Below are 17760 nucleotides of genomic sequence, written 5' to 3' on the forward strand. Positions count from 1 at the left end.
TTCAATAAAATTTTGATTTTTCACATGGTTCAAATTCTTCCTCATTTGTTGAAGAATTACATGCCCAATAAGAGTGGTGTTTTTTGTTTATTTTTTCTTTTTTGAGTTTTGGTTTTTTCACATTGTTAGACTCATTTCTCACTTGTCTTTTTTTGTTCATTATCTCTTTATTTAAGGGCATACGCAGTGTAGTTTGAACTTTATTGGGTTCTTCCCTGGAGTTGAAGAGTTCCACTAAATGAAGGACCCGTGTGCAATACTTTTAATGTCTATATATGGATTTGTACACCTCTTCTAAAACAATTTTTGATGAAAAAAAAATCTGGAATTTATGTTTTGTAATTTTTGTAATTTTTCTTTGAATAGTGCAAAAATTTTCTAAATATCTTGAAAAATTATCAGTAGGTGAGGTACGTTGCGTATGTCCTTAAGTCTTTTTCTTATAATATGTACAAAGAGTTTGTACAATTCAGAATCAAAACAAAGTTTATCTATGGACCGTTTAATAGAGAAAAAGGATTAGAGAATTCAACGGAAAAAAATACAGTGACATACAAAAAATATCACTTACAAATCATACAGTGCTAAGTGAAATTATTAATATATTGTTGTGAAGTCTAAATTCATGGTTTCATAACCTTGCAAATATGAGATAATCACCTTTAATTAAATTTTCGTTTAATTAAATTAATCGAATTCACATTTTTACGAAATTATTGTTCATTGTTTGATTGAATTTAACATATTCCAATTTGAAGTTTTCATTTTTTTTTAAAGAAATGTTTATAAAATTTACACGGGCTATATAAAACGAGGAATTTAATATTAACTACTTTTATGTATTAAAAGATTGCAACTTACTTACATGTACTTCCTAGGTCCCTTTACTGAGTTCTTCCGACATAAAATAGGCCAGAGGTATATGAGGACAGATATTATTTATACATATACAGGCATATCTTAGGGTTAGCTCTTTTTACCTTTGGTAAGAGAGAAGAACTCACGCATGCGCATTTCATTTATTTCACTCACACCAACATCAGTGGTACATGAGGTACAATGTATAAATTAGTCGTCATAATTGTGAGAAAAATAATAAATATAATTATGATACAATAGCATAAATGAGAGGCATATACATATGTACATAGTATAGCAATAAACATACGATGAAAGAAGAAAAGAAAAAAAGGGTATGATAACATTTAAATTATGGAGGACAGACGGTGTCGTTTATTTTAGATATAAATATACAAAGGTTTTTTTAAAGATTTTAGATTTGTCGTTGACATAATTTCACAAAACTTTAGCGTATTTGGCGTTTTACAAACAGCCATCTCATTACGCAACAGCCATCTTTTGCATAGTTTGACGCCTGTCTACTTACATAATTATGCAATGGTTTGCAGCCCTAGCTCCCACCAAATAAATATCTATTTTAAATATACGATCTTTTTGTGCATATATGACATGGAAAAAAGAAAATTCCGGAGATTTTGCTGATCATAAAAAATCAGTGGGAAAATATGGTATTAATTTTTCTCTTTACAGTGTATATATTGTATTTCAATTTTGTGTTTAAAGTGGCATACAGGCCCGAAGAACAGAGTGTTGATTGTTATTTTATAAAGTTTGTAAACAAAAGAATTTATATATGCACACGTGTCACTATAAATAAATAAATTACTTACTTTTCATTCACATTTTGCTGTCGTGATTTACAATACATATCCAGAATAAAAAAATATAGAAAGGGTTTGAATTTCATACAATTAAGGTTCATAAACCCTCTGCTCACTCATATGAAATTTTTCTTTAACTGTTATGATTTTCCAAAGGAAATGTATATGCTGAATAAAATACAAACAATTATAGCATGGCTTGCGGGGCAAAATTTGACAAAAAAGCACTTAAACTTGACAAATTTATAAAGGAATAATAGACATTTGTGTCATTAAGAGTTATCTCTCTTATCAGAGTATCAATGTACCTTAATCACCAAGACTGTGGATCATTCACACGACTAAAGAACCTTGTGATATTTTCTGAGAAAAGTTATATAAGAAATCTTATTTATGTTTCAGATGTTAATATAATTGGGCTTAATAATGGAGCAGAGATTGACATTTCCCTTTTACTTGAAAACATTATAAAATATTATAATCATCTGACAGTCAGCAAAATCATTGAAAAACAAATTAATTTTTCTTTTGTGGGTGCTAGGATTATTATATAAAAAAAATAATGAATATCATTACAGACAAAATGAAAAGAAGTTCACACGGGCCTTCTGGAATGAGAAAAAAAATATTCTAATTGTATTTTCATCAGACCAGGGATAATACTTCATTGTTTGACTTCAGTAGTTGTTCAGATAATTACAAAATTTAATGTACGTAGTCGCATCCTTTGATTAAGAGTGCATGCTGGGTGATGATGGCCATTTTCGGACTACATGTATATTGATATCCTTTACAAGAAAGGCTCTATTTAGAGATATACAAAAATGATCAAATTTTAGAACTAAAATGTTTAAATTTTTCTTTGCCAAATTAGATAGTTGACACCTCAAGATATCATATCAAAAAAAGATTATATCTGATGGTTAATTTGTTGACACTATGCATGCAACCTTTTTGTTTTTTCAGAAAAAGAAAATTACACCGAACCTAAAGGACTTTTCATACATGTCGTGAAAAATAAAATTCATACATATGACACGGGCTTCGGAAGCAAATTGAGATTGGGGGGGGGGGGGGTAATCGAAAGTGGGGGGGGGGGGTAAACCACCAAAAAAGGTAAATCCCAATTTTCAATGCCTATATAATGACTATTTTTGCCAAAAAAAGGAAAAAGTCGGGGGGGTTAAGCCCCCCCCCGTCCCCCCGGTTCTGACGCCTATGTATGATTCACCAAATGAGAAGAAAAAACATTATAAACAGTGATCGATCTAACAGAAAAAATACAAACAATATGCAAATACCTGGGCGGATTTAGATAGGTGTGGGAAGGGGCCCAATCGGAACATCACTCGGAGTTTTTTCTCGACTTGACTGAAAAAGTCGAGTGATGTTCCGATTGCGAAGGGGCGTCCTTCCCGGAACTTTCTGAGAAATGAAATGTACAAGCATGAGTATATAGTAAAGTAACTAAAAATGTCCAGACTAGAAAATGTGAGCTCATGTTAAGTTGGAAGGAAGAGACAAATATTTTAAGCTTAGGAGCGTAAGATGTGACAGAAGCAGCTAACACCCACCCACCTCTGACATAGTGTCCTATATGAATATTAAACGGTGTCAAACATTAAATGTAAAGCATTAATTGAACATGGGATAAAATAAATAATTTTACATGATTTGTATTATCCAACTCCTTGTCTGGTTTTACTGATCCCTTGGCCAAATCTCCGGGGGGGGGGGGGATTAACACAACTAAAAATCATAATTATCTAACTACAAATCATGAGAGATCCTATATTTAATTTCTTAACATGAGAAATTTCTGGACACACAATTTTTTTAATGAAAAAAAAAATTGTAACAGTTCTTGCCAAATTGAGTTGTATGTGCATATTTTGATTTTCATTCAAACGGCTGTGAATGTAATTTTGTTTAATTTAATTTATGTCTTAATTAAGATGAATCATGTCCTTAGAGACTCCACAAAAATATTAATTTCATTTTTAAAAATATCTTCGTGCACATGGTCCATTATATAGATCTAGTGTAAACTCAATTTTTTTTTTTCCATATCGACCTCGGTAGTTAATTGTTACAAAAAATTATTATTTATGGTGTATTTTAGTGAAATATGACGTAAGAACAATTGCTTATTATTTAATTATCTAACTAAAACTTTGTCAAACATTATTGATTAGCCCTACAAAAAAGGTAAAAGAGATAATTAACCTCAGATAATCCGAACAATAAGTACTAACAGTCCTTTGATTATTCAGCCTGAGATTGTGTTGAAATCTCGCGAGAGTTCTAGTCAGCTTCCTGTTTAGTAGCGACTGGAAAGGAAAAAATCCACAATGGGGTTGCTTGATTTTGATTTTCTTGACGATGTACGGCGGATGAACCCAAGACAGGTAGGTCGGAAACATAACTTTTGATGTAGGATTTATTTTACTATATGCTGGCTGCAAATAAATTCGCTTATGTGGAGAAATTTTGATAACAAATGTGGCAGTTCGAATTTCCTTGGTAATGGTTTTGAAAGCATCAAGAGATTCATACAAAGAAACTTGATTGTTTTTCTGCCATAAACAACATAACAGTTGCTTTAAAATATTGATTTCTTTTGGAAATGTAAATTAGAGTTGAAATCAATTAATTTAACTGAGGATTTTCCATGGGAAACTTGAACATATGGTCGCCGGTTAGGTGAAAATCTGTCAGGACTGGTACCGTACAATCACTAGATTTAGCTACATAGCTTAAATTACCTGCATAGCTTTATTTAAAAACCTGAGAAACTTTATTAAGCTACCAAACCAGACATTTCTTGATTTAACATTTTTCTCAGGATGAGCCAAAAATAGCCCTTCAGGCCTTTGATGCAGTGATAATTTTCAACTTTAAACCTCATCTGAAAACAATTTATGAAAAAATAATTCTTGAAGATGTGTCTCTTTTGCCCAATTGCAGCACTCAAGAGTTCTTCCGATGGCTTGTTTTTTGTGCCTCATAATCTGGACCAAAAATAAATTGAGCTTTTTTTCTGTTTATCCAGAATAAGGTGTGGGTTTGCATTTGAGTAATATACAAAATGGGATAGAGTCATGTAAACGCTTGATTGGTCGAACAGTTTTCATTTAAAAGTGTCTATGTGATGTTGAATATGCGTATCACAAATCCAAGCAAGGCTGTCGAAAGCGGTAATGTAAGGCATAGTATCTGTAAGGTTAAACTTGGTATAACAGAAGTTGATGGCATGACTCTCCTCAGTAATGTCTTTTAAATTGGCAAAAATATACTGACGAATCAGTTATACCAGTTTGAAATAGAAATAATTTAAGGTACAATGTCTATCTGATTTGCTAGATGAGTCTAGCGGCGATGCTTGGATTTGTGCTTATGAAAACGACTTCATGCCAATTCAATGCGATTTTTTATACCATGTATATTAAAGGTTTAAAACTTAGTAATAGGGTTTAAAAATAAATAATAACTGGGAATCAATTTGCACTGCAGTTGTTAAACAATGGGAAACCCATGACACCCGGATACTAACAACATTTTTGAAATTGAAAAAAATTTTTCCCCTACCTACTGACCCAAAAATATTAAGACTGAGTCGGCAACGCCAAACCAACAATTTTTTAATTGTGGCCCTTGGATGTCAACAGTCTTTTGATCTTATTTGAATATCTTTCAAATGTCAAACATATGAAATTTGAGTTACTTTCTGGCACTCCCAACACTTTGTTCTTGCTTTCAAAGCCTGCTAACATAAGGTTGTAATCAAAACCTTATTACAATGAAGTAATACACAAATTTAGAAACCTTATCGAATAACTTTAAGCAAAGGGAAGTACGAAATGAGTGATTAGGTAGTTTCCGGCATGAAATGTTCCTACCTGATGCATATTCCTCTACCAATTACATCCTAGGTTTGAATGGAGCATGATAGCAGAGTCGGCTGAGGATTGCCGATTGCAATTGCAGTCAAAATTCTGAAAGTTTTGGGGTTATATTCAACAGCTAATTTGTGACCAAACAGCTCATTTGTGACCAAACAGTAAATTCTTGAATGAAATAACAAAGAAGACCAGTTTTAGTTAACATGATAATGGATTTGTTATTTTTTCTTACAGCTATACTATCAAGTTCTGAACTTTGGAATGATTGTGTCCTCTGCGCTGATGATATGGAAGGGATTAATGGTAGTAACTGGTAGCGAGAGCCCCATTGTGGTTGTTCTCAGGTAATTAGGTGTATGATTTGTAAAACTCATACATTCAAACTTTCTTAAGGCCATCTTTAAAAAATTTATGTTGGTCTGACCTCTCTTGGATTGCCAACTCAATCAAAACATTTTTGACCTCCAGCATGGTTGACCCAAAGACAGAGGGTCGGGGAATTTTCCCAACCAGTAACAATTTTATCCCCTGGTTATTTTGGTATTCCTCCTAAACTTTCCATTTAAGGAGGAATCTCAGATTCCCTTCTACTTTTGAAATGTTCCCTATTTCAATTCTTATGGACAACCCTTCTACAGGAAGCAATGACTTTTTTCATGCAATCTGAAAAATAGATTTTGAAAATTCAGAATTGAAATTGAAATTTTTTGGAAAAAAATTTTCTCCTACCTACCAGTCTTTTTTAGGTCACCTGAGTAAACTCAGGTGACCTATTGCTATCCGTTTTCGTCCATCGTCGTGCGTTGTGCGTTAACATTTGAACATTTTCAGCTTCTTCTCTGCAACCACTGAACCAATTTCAACCAAATTTGGCCTAAAGCATCTATGGCTGAAGGGGAACAAAAATTGTGAATTTCATGATCCCTGCCCCCCTGGGGCCTGAGGGGTGGGGCCAAAACCACTAAAATTAATGCAATCTTTAAAAATCTTCTTCTTAACTCCTGGACATCAAGCAGTCAAACTGTTTGCATGATTGTAATCAGCAATGAGTCCTCTACCAAAATTGTGAAATTCATGGCCCTGGGGTCAGGGGTTCTAGTGCTAGGGCGGGGCTAAATAAGTAGGTAGTGAAAATGCATTACTTCTCTGAAAATCTTCTTCTCTGCTCCTGGGTATTAAATAAACCAACTAAGCACATAGTTATGATGAGCAAGAGTGCCACTACCAAAATTGTGAATTTTATGGCCCCAGGGTCAGGGGTTCTGGTGTTAGGGCAGGGCTCTATTGATTATATAGTGAAAATACATGAATTCTTTGAAAATCTTCTTCTCTGCTCCTGGGTATTAAATAAACTAACTAAGTGCATATAAAAATGATGAGCAAGAAAGCCTCTACCAAAATTGTGAATTTTATGGCCCCAGGATCAGGGGTTCTGGTGTTAGGGCGGGGCTCTATTGATTATATAGTGAAAATACATGAATTCTTTGAAAATCTTCTTCTCTGCTCCTGGGTATTAAATAAACCAACTAAGTACATAGTTATGATGAGCAAGAGTGCCTCTACCAAACTTGTGAATTTTATGGCCCCAGGGTCAGGGGTTCTAGTGTTAGGGCAGGGCTCTATAGATTATATAGTGAAAATACATGAATTCTCTGAAAATCTTCTTCTCTGCTCCCGGGTATTAAATAAACTAACTAAGTGCATAGTTATGATGAACAAGAGTGCCTCTACCAAAATTGTGAATTTGTTTGGCCCCAGGGTCAGGGGTTCTGGTGTTAGGGCGGGGCTCTATTGATTATATAGTGAAAATACATGAATTCTTTGAAAATCTTTTCTGCTTCTGGGTATTAAATAAACTAACTAAGTGCATAGTTATGATGAGCAAGAGTGCCTCTACCAAAATTGTGAATTTTATGGCCCCAGGGTCAGGGGTTCTGGTGTTAGGGCGGGGCTCTATTGATTATATAGTGAAAATACATTAAATCTTTGAAAATTTTCTTCTCTGCTCCAGGGTATTAAGCAGATGAACTACCTATATAGTTATGCTGGACAAGGGCCCATATCTTCCAGAATTGTGAATTTCAAGGCCCCAGGGTCAGGGTACCATAGAAGGGGGGGGGCTGTACTTATATACTGAAAATGAATGAATGGTTTGAAAGCTGCTCCTTGGTATTAATCAAATATCAAGGCCTAAGGGTCAGGGGTTCATGTGTGGTAGGGGCACTATTGATTATTGCTGAATATTACTGATTAGTTGAAATGCATTTTTTGTTCCCTTACCCTGCATATGGGTATTAAGTAAACAAACTAAGCAACTGCTAAGTGTATTGATATGATGATCAATGGTGCCTCTTTCAAAATTGTGAATGCCATAGCATCTGGCTTAAAACATGAATCAAATTTAATCACTGGAATGTTGTTGCATAATACTCAGGTGACCTATAAGGCCCATGGGCCTCTTGTTTTTTTCATTCTGAGTCAGGAGAGGGCAAATAAACATTATTTTAAGATTGGCCTTTTTTGGAAATCAATATTTAAAAGAGAGAAAGACATTCACTGATTTGAGATATTGAGGTTAAGGGAATTTGGATTTTAAATTATAGTTCACATTGAATTGACATATCAGATTTTAGAAGATGGGTATAAAATAATATTTTTCTTTCATTAAATACAGTGGCAGTATGGAGCCAGCGTTTTTCCGTGGTGACCTACTTTTCCTGACCAACTACAGAGAGGAGCCAATCAGAGTAGGAGAAATTGTTGTCTTCAAAATAGAGGGTCGAGATATTCCAATTGTCCACAGAGTGCTAAAAGTCCATGAAAAGTAGGTTTTAATTTTTGAAAAATGAGATAAAACCAAACTTTGATTGTTTTGTATCCTCAGTGGAAATCTTATACCTCCTCGTTATTTTGTAAGAACTCTTTTGTTTATGACTTTGTAAAGTTTTGAAATTAAAATAAGTCACAACTTAATTTGTTTTCTCTTCTTTAGAAATGGTGTGCATGTACATGTAACAATTGTTTTTATTTATACATTTGTGAGAAACTACTATTTAAGAAAAAAGAAAAAAAATCTTTTCTAATCTTAGTTTTATATCTAGAAGGTATTTTGTTGGTAGAGTATCTCAAAATGGATAATCTGTAGAAAATCTTAAGAAATCAGATATTTTAAAATAATGATTTACATTTTGCAGAGAAGATGGAAAAGTTAAATTCCTAACTAAGGGAGATAATAATTCAGTGGATGATCGAGGGTTATATGCCCCTGGACAGCTGTGGTTGGAGAAAAAAGATGTAGTCGGTCGAGCCAGAGGGTAGGTTAATGAGGCCATTTAAAGTTTTTTCTCTCTTTAGCATCCATTCATCTTTTAAAAACGTACCTACATGCACATGTACCTATTCGCAGAAAAACCCAAGCCAAAAAAAACCCCCACAAATTTAATAGTTTTAAAGATTGTGCATTGTGTTTTTACATTGCTCTATTAATCAAAAGCTTTCACTCTCATTAATGAATTTCAGAATAAGACTGATAGGTAGAACATTCAAGAAAGATAACTCTTATACATGTTATATATGGAAAAATGTGATGAATTTCCAGTAATACTATATTTAGATGTATTTGGTTGGTGATTTTCATTACAGATTCGTTCCTTATGTTGGTATAGTGACTATACTGATGAATGACTATCCAAAGTTTAAAGTAAGATTTTCATTTATACCCTGATATATTAATGTAAAAAAATATTTATATAAAATTGGCCTATTTTATTTTCCATTCAAATGGAAATATCCATAGATTGTTTTTCATTTGTTAACTTATATTCCTCTTTCTTAATTGCAGTATGCCATTTTAGCCTGCCTGGGACTGTTTGTGTTGATTCATCGAGAATAACAAAGACCAGAAAAATAGAGAAAAAAAATTAACAGAGTGCTGGATAAAAGTGAAAGAACATTTAAAAGCCTACACAGCGGTGCATGATCTGTATTTATGGTGTAAGGGTTGACTCTTTATGTTCATGTCAATTGTGTTTATTGCCTGTTACTGTGAAAGGTGTTAGAGAAATCATTCAGTTGGTCTGCAATCGTGTGGAAGTCATGTGAGTTTTTGGATGAAATGTATGGGAGAGTTTTACAAGTCAATACATTCTCTAAGGTGTGCTTTTTTTCATAAACTGGATAACAATGTCATATTGTTAAAGTATTTTGAAACATTATGTGACTAATTTTTTTTTTCTGTTTTATTTCTAATGAATAATTATGAATTATGGATTTGATTGTGTTTTTTTTAATGTTTGTATGGTAAGATCCTCTAATAAGAATGGAAACTTCCGGTGACACCTGTCGCCATGACGTGATTTTTTGAGAAGCGGAGAGTGTAAAGGAAAATTCGCTATAAATTACATGTGTGTGGTAAGAAACATACCAATATGACATTCGTGAGTTAGAGAACTAGTATTTTCTTAATATTAACTTTCTCAATTTTCGAAAAGCTCTGAAAAACAGTTTCCTTTAACAAGTGTGATCAGCTATTGTGTCTTTAATGAGTGATGTTCACCCTATGAGTCGCCAAGTGGAAAGTAAACGCAAAAGATCTGAGACTCTTAATAGTTCTTCTGAAGAACTAAATCCATTAAGAAGACGTTTCAATTCCACATCTCTACCCAATATTACATCAACTGGAATAAATATGTCATCTAATAGTGTCTCAACGCCTAGTCCCATTGTACAAATCAATCCCCTATCCCAGGGCTTTGCTACCTCCTCACCTATTGTTGGTACAGTAGGGACCCCTGATACCTCTGATGATTCTTCATCTATCAATGATTTGCCACCATCATCTGCTATTAATGACATAATTATAAAGACTGTCAGCAGTCAAGCATTTATTGGGTCGCTTGTTCCTCTTATTGCAACAGCTTTAGCACCTCACATCCAAGTCATTATTCAGAGTTGTTTACACTCAATGTCTGAAACCATCAAAACCCAGCAAGAAACAATTAAAAAATAAGCCGATGAAATTAAAAGTGTTCAAGAAATAAACTCTGACCTTGAAAAAAGAGTAAACGACTTAGAATGTGGCCTTGATGACCTTGAACAATACGGCCGAAGAACATGCCTACGCTTTCATAATGTCAACATTACAAATGAACAGGCCCAGAACACTGATGATGTTGTAATTGATATTTGTAAAACAATGGGTGTCAACATTGTACCTGACGACATCAACAGGTCTCATCCCATCGGCCGCCCTAACTCCAACAATCTTAGGCAAGTAATCTGCAGGTTTCGCAGCTGGAAAATCAAAAACAAAATCTACAGCGCGAAGAAAAACCTAAAGGATAATCCGCAAAATCCCAGCAAAATATTTGTCACTGAAGATTTAACAAAGTACAGACAACTTGTGGTTAAAAAAATTATAGAAGCAAAAAAGGCAAACAAACTGCACAGTTTCTGGACATATGACGGTAGAATCTATATTAAAACCGAAAAAGAAGGCGACAGAATCCAAATAACATCGCTGGATGATTTGTATGAACTAATCGAATAAATGCATCAAACATGTGCCTTTAAATAGTAGATCTGTGTCACACGGTGAAAGTGAGTTCTACATTTAAAACGTTATAGACATGTTTTAAACATGATAATATATATTTTCCACACTCTCCAATACCTGTTTATTGTTTTGTTCTCAGAACAATGCTGTTATACAAGCTTTGTTTATTTACAATCATTGTCAGTCTTGTTTATATGTTTGCTTTGACTGACTTGCAAGTACTTGTTCTTGTAACAAGCTTTAGTTCATTATTTTCTGTTTACTGTTTGTTTTTTATTATGATTACATCTGCAATGGGTTTCAGTTTATCTAGACAATTTCAAGATCTTTGCAATATTCAACTTTGCTGTTCTTTGCGGCTTTATTTTCCTATTTTTTACCAACCCAAAACATTAGTTATTACCGATCATGGGTAATACTCTTGAACAATATCGAGCCGCAATTGGAATTTTTTACCTTCGAAATAGATGCACATTCAAATCCATGAATTACTGTTTTTTCAGATTGGTATATTTAGTTTGGCTTTTGTGGAAAGCTTACCTATTTTGTAAACAAGAATTCAAAGTTTGTAAGAAACATGCAGTATATTTTCAGCATGTCAATTTTCTTTTTCAACTTATGAGTATATTATTAATGCTGTCTGGTGATATTGAATCAAATCCTGGGCCTACAGATAACTCTTTCCATACTTTAGATATTTTTCATATAAACATAAGAAGTATAAGAAACAAAATTGAAAATTTAATATCATTTGTCAGTGATTATCATATTTTGTGTTTTACTGAAACACATTTAGACTCAAATATTGATGATAATGCTATTTCGATTGAGGGGTTTTCTACAATTTTTCGCAAAGATCGTAACTCATATGGAGGCGGTACCCTGATTTATGTATCCGATTCACTTCGTGCCATAAGACGCACTGACCTTGAACCCTTGAATACGGAATGTATATGGATAGAAGTTAGCGACCCTATAAGTAATATTTACCTTTGCTGTCTATATCGGCCTCCGAATTCTGATAAATCCTTTTGGAGAAACGTAATGTGGTCCATTGAAAAAGTTTCTGATATATCCAATAAGATAATTATCCTTGGAGACTTAAATGTAGATTTTTTAGATATTCCACGCACTCATATTGTTAACGAAATTTTGTCTCAGTATAGTCTTAGCAATATTGTCAATGAAGCAACGAGAGTCACGAGTAGATCGAGCACGCTTATTGACCCAATTCTGGTTAGCTCAGACATCAAGGTGCTTCACTCTGGAACTGTTCATGTTGATAATTTTATAAGTGACCACAAAGGAACATATGTTTTTGTTAAATCAGATGTTATTCAAAATCAATCATACGAAAGAAAGGTTTGGTTATATAAGCACGCAGATATGGATAAATTGAATTCTCTCATTGAAAATACTGATTGGAATACGCTTATAATTGAGGCACCTGATATAGATCAAGCAACGAAAAATTTTACATCAACATTTTTGAATAAAGTAAAGGAATGTATTCCTGAAAAATCGGTTGTAATTCGCCCGAAAGATAAACCTTGGTTTGATTCGGCTCTGCGTAAAACACATAGAAACAAGAATAGATTATTTAGTAGGGCCCAAAGGACAAAAAGAAATTCTGACTGGGAAAAATATAAGAAATGCAGGAATAAGTTTAACAATATGAAAAAAATCGCCATTGAAAATTATCATAATAACATAGAGCATCATATTACAGACGCAAGTAAAAATAATTCCAAACTTTACTGGAAGTTATTGAGAGATATATTTAAAGTAAAATCTACTACCGATATTCCTCCTCTACAGTATACCTCTGTTAATGGTGACGCATGTGTGGCTTTTACAAATGAAGAGAAAATAGATGTTTTAAATGATTATTTTGCTTCTATCTCTTGTATTGACGAAAACGACGCTATTTTACCTAATTTATATTCTGTGTGCAATAACCCATTTGATACAGTCTGTATTGATGAACAAGAGATTATAGATATTATTTCAATTATTCCTGTTAACAAAGCAATAGGTCCAGATAATATTAGTCACAAGATGTTGAAATCTACCATGTATACTATTGTAAAACCATTATGTTTATTGTTTAATAGGTCATTAGTTGATTGTATTTTTCCTTGCAAATGGAAAGTTGCCAATGTTCTCCCTTTATTTAAAAAAGATGATCCATCTGTTATGTCTAATTATAGACCTGTGTCACTATTAAGTTGTATTGGTAAAATAATGGAACGAATCATATTCAAACACTTGTATAATCACTTTCGTGACAACAATCTTTTTTATAAATACCAGGCTGGATTTTTACCAGGTCATTCCACTGTATATCAACTAATAGAAACATATGATACTATTGTTAAAGCCATCGATGATGGTGAAAATTGTTGTATGATATTCTGTGATCTTTCTAAAGCATTTGATCGTGTGTGGCACAAGGGTCTCTTGTTCAAACTTAGAACTTATGGTATAGAGGGAAATATGTTTCATTGGTTAAAGAGTTACATAGAAGGTAGATCACAAAGAGTTTTATACAGAAACTTGCTATCTGACGAAAAACCTATACACGCCGGTGTCCCTCAAGGCTCAGTGTTAGGACCTCTATTATTTCTTATATATGTTAATGATGTTGCTGAAGAAATGACAAGTTTTTGTAGATTATTTGCAGACGATAACTCCCTACAACAGTCATCTAAAAATGTTAATACTATTGAAAACAAACTGAATTCTGATCTTAACAAGCTAGAAATCTGGTCGAAAAAATGGCTTCTTAAATTCAATCCTACTAAAACTAAAGCAATATTTTTTAGCCTGAAAAAAAGTGTTATTTATCCTAAACTTTTCTTCCAGCAAAGTCAGCTAGAATTTGTTTCTTTTCATAAACATTTAGGAATTTTTTTCTCGCAAGATCTAAGTTGGTCTACACATATTGATACTATTCTAGCCAATGCATATAAAAAATTGGGCTTGTTAAAAAAACTTAAATTTGTTGTCAACCGAAAAACTCTTTCACTCATGTACACAACCTTTATTAGACCACAGTTAGAATACGCTTCCTTGGTGTGGGGTGGGTGTAATATAGGTGACAGCGAAAAATTAGAAAAATTACAATTATGTGCTGCTAGAATTGTCACAGGATTAACTCTTTTAGCTTCTAAAGATGCACTTTACATTGAAACTGGATGGGAACCATTACATGAAAGAAGGAAAAAGACCAGACTAACTACAATGTATAAAATTGATAAAAACCAAGTTCCTGAATATCTCACAGATATAATCCCTAACTTACGATGTAATTCATCAAGTTACAGTACGAGAAACTCGCAGAACTATAACATACCCAAATGCAGATTGCAAGCTTACAAATCAACTTTCGTTCCCCTTGTTATTGAAGAATGGAACTCATTACCTCTTAATGTAAGAAACTCTCCCTCGTTATCTATTTTTAAAAAGTCTATTTCTTTCAATAAACAAATGCCACCCTCTTACTTCAGTTATGGAAATCGACGCTTAAATATAATACACACGAGGCTCAGACATAACTGCGTGCTTAATAGCGATCTTTTTCGATGTAATGTAATCTTGAGTCCACTATGTTCTTGTGGAAGAGTGGAGGATACTCATCATTATTTCTTCTCATGCAAAAAATATACAGAAGCCAGGAAAGAATTTTTTGACAAATTTTTGCGAATGGGTAAATTACACACTGTCGATACTCACACTTTACTCTGGGGAGACAAATCGTTAAATGATTTTGAAAATGAATACCTATTTTCTATTGTACAAACTTTTATTAAAAAGTCAGGACGATTTGGTTGATACAATAATTATTTCTAACTGTAAATCTTATACAGCATGTCTATTACATATGAAATGTATTCTATTGAATGTGTTTTACTCTGATTATTATATATTATTATTATATTATTATTATTGTTGTTATTTCATTTTAAGCTGAAACCCATGTATGTAAATATGTTTGGTATAATGTATATGTAGGGAGAGGGCGTAATAAGTTTTTAGAACTTTTGCCCAATCCCATTTGTAAAGTATAATCAATAAAATATGTTCAAATCAAATCAAGAATATTAAGATATGTACAGTGTGTATTTGAATCTCTATTCAATATATTGTAATTTTTTTTTGTGGGGGGTGTTGGGGAGGGGGTCATAAATTCTAAACACACACAATGTGCAACAGCATTAATTAGTGTTAACACAAATAATAATTGCTCTGAAATATGACTTTAAAAGGTGCAATATTTGACAGTAAAAAACATTCATGTCTCAACTGATGCAAAAAATTGTATCATTAATTTATTGTATTCAGTCAGTAAATGCATTAGGCCAGTTTTTCAAACAGTATTTTGAAGATCCATGTTTGGAATTCTAGATCAAATTTTTGTGTACAGTGTATTTGTATTTACAATATGAATGTGAAAAAGAAGGGTTTATTTTAGAGCTGTAAATTAAATAACCATGTTCTTTTCAGGCCATAATGCTACATTGTATATCTCGCTTAAAAACTAAGTTTGGAGGGGTGTATTATTAAAAAAAATATCATAAATGACCTTAATGACCTCAAGTTCTTGTCAATTACCCTGAAGGTCAGTTTTAATTTATCAAACTTATGAACTTTTGCATGGCATCATACAGTGTAAGTCAGTGTGCAATTACATATAAAAATTTAATGATATTGACATTGATTGACTTTTGAATCATTATTAATGTGTTTTGACAAGTAAGTTATTATATGTATATTATTTTTGTTTCAAAATTAAAATGTTCATAGTTTAAAAAATTGCCAACTTTTTCATTAAAAATGCTAACATTTGCAATGGTAGGGCAAAGAAAATACAGTAAACCTCTCTTTTAGCAAACATGCTTACAGCGAAGTGATTTTCATTCCCGTGGGATCAAAACATTATGTGAAGTTATTGTGAAGCTGAGGAATTACGTTTGTAAGTTATAAGGAATCAGAATCATCTGTCAATAGCACTTTGTTATACATGTAAGAGTGGTTTGCTGTACATGTACTTGTAGTTGAGTAACAGAGTACCTCAAAAAGTGCAGACTTTATTGGAGGGGTTTGTAAGGGGGGGGGCTGTTTATTTAAGTCAAAAATATGGTGCTGTTACAAGAAATTCTTGTTATCATTCATTCAAGGCATCTGTTTGTATATTCTCAAAATGCAAGTTTATGTTATAGAGACTGAATTATTTGTAAGAAATAAACCAATTGTTGTTTAGAAATGTTTCAGTTGTTTTTTCTATTGATTTCTTTTAATTATCCATTTGGAGCTGGAACTCTTTTTGTATTTATTTATTTATGAGGTCAAACATTGGGTTGTAAATAATTATACTTTGCACATGTTGCCGGTAAAGAAGATGGGCAAAAGAGGCGAGCAAAATGCCTGGACTGTAACATACGTGTACAAGTTTGAAGGTGAAAAATTAATTCTCAATTATAACATGGTAATTGTGGGACGTAGAGACTGGTCCTTCGGATGAGACTGTATAAATCGAGGTCCCGTGTCGCAGTAGGTGCTGTCACGAAAAAGATCCCTCGCTGCTCATGGCCCAGAGTACCGAGCATAGGACAAAATTTGCAGCTCTCCACCGGCAAGCGGTGGCGTCTCCATATATGAATGAAAAATTCTTGAGAGGGATGATAAACAACATACAAACAAACATACATGTATAAGGTTTATTCTTTGCTATTTCAGTTTACATTTATTAAAGTATACTTGATGTAAAATCTCCAAAATTTGCAAAAATCTCAACCAAAAAAAAAGTGGCTATATATTTTGATTTTTTTTCATCCTGGGGGCTTCCAGATAAATGATATATATATATAATTTGTTCTCGATTTGCAAGACAATAAATAAACTGACTCGGAAAATGTTGCCCCTTTTTCTAATTATAAGATAAAAAAAATATTTTGTCAGATTTCATTTTTTTTCAAGCTTCAAGTTCTTGATAAATGTATTTTTATATTTAATTTACATGACCGTTTTAAAGGTACATCGTATATTGTGATTGTTCACAGAAAATATCAGATAAAAAATTCGGAGAGGGCTACATTATTGCAGCTAACATGGAACGTGTTTTTGTTGAAGGGTTTTTAGGTCAGGTGACTAGTTGCGGTCCATTTCCTTCCATGGTTGTCAATTGTTTGTAAACGAACATTTGAACATTTCGATTCATGCAGTCCTTATCTAAGAAAGATGTCATGAATCCTATTCAAACATTTATGGAATGGTTATGATAGCAGTTTAAATGTTTGGGTTACTTATACAGTAATATATTTGTTTGTTTTTTAGCCGTAAATTAAATATTTTTCGAATTTTCAAAATAAAAAAACAACAAATGAACTAAATATTTACATATCCATATTACATGAACATGAATATACATACATACGGATAAAAAAAAAAACTTAAAACAAAAGATTAATTTTGAGTTCCTTCCCAACCAAACCTCCTCCCCTTGGAAGGGAGTAGGGTGAGGCTGCGGACAAAAACTCCGCTATCTAGATCTTTTTTTTTTATCTCTAGACATTTAGTAATGTGTAACAGGACCCCAAATAATTTTTTTTGACTCGATCAT

The 17760-nt window shown here is 33.0% G+C and overlaps 1 protein-coding gene across 1 annotated transcript; it reads left to right on the forward strand.

The window, feature by feature from the left end:
* The first annotated feature begins 3983 nt into the window (after positions 1 to 3983).
* On the forward strand, positions 3984 to 9879 carry LOC134250225 (signal peptidase complex catalytic subunit SEC11A). The gene is made up of 6 exons (XM_062732575.1): positions 3984 to 4090; positions 5819 to 5928; positions 8259 to 8408; positions 8779 to 8898; positions 9227 to 9284; positions 9426 to 9879. The coding sequence occupies exons 1-6, from the start codon at positions 4034 to 4036 to the stop codon at positions 9474 to 9476; spliced, it is 546 nt and encodes a 181-aa protein (XP_062588559.1). The 5' UTR covers positions 3984 to 4033; the 3' UTR covers positions 9477 to 9879.
* Positions 9880 to 17760: the final 7881 nt, after the last annotated feature.

The sequence above is a fragment of the Saccostrea cucullata genome, unplaced genomic scaffold (assembly GCF_032062105.1).
Source record: "Saccostrea cucullata isolate Sc308-1 unplaced genomic scaffold, CSIRO_AGI_Scuc_v1 ctg3519, whole genome shotgun sequence".
NCBI lineage: Eukaryota > Metazoa > Mollusca > Bivalvia > Ostreida > Ostreidae > Saccostrea > Saccostrea cuccullata.

Bases quoted from the DNA above. Each gene is read 5' to 3' on its own strand.
- LOC134250225 (XM_062732575.1), top strand. From the start codon at position 4,034: ATGGGGTTGCTTGATTTTGATTTTCTTGACGATGTACGGCGGATGAAC. The intron at 4,091-5,818 runs GTAGGTCGGAAA...TTTTTCTTACAG, and splicing joins GGCGGATGAACCCAAGACAG to CTATACTATCAAGTTCTGAA. The intron at 5,929-8,258 runs GTAATTAGGTGT...CATTAAATACAG, and splicing joins CCCATTGTGGTTGTTCTCAG to TGGCAGTATGGAGCCAGCGT.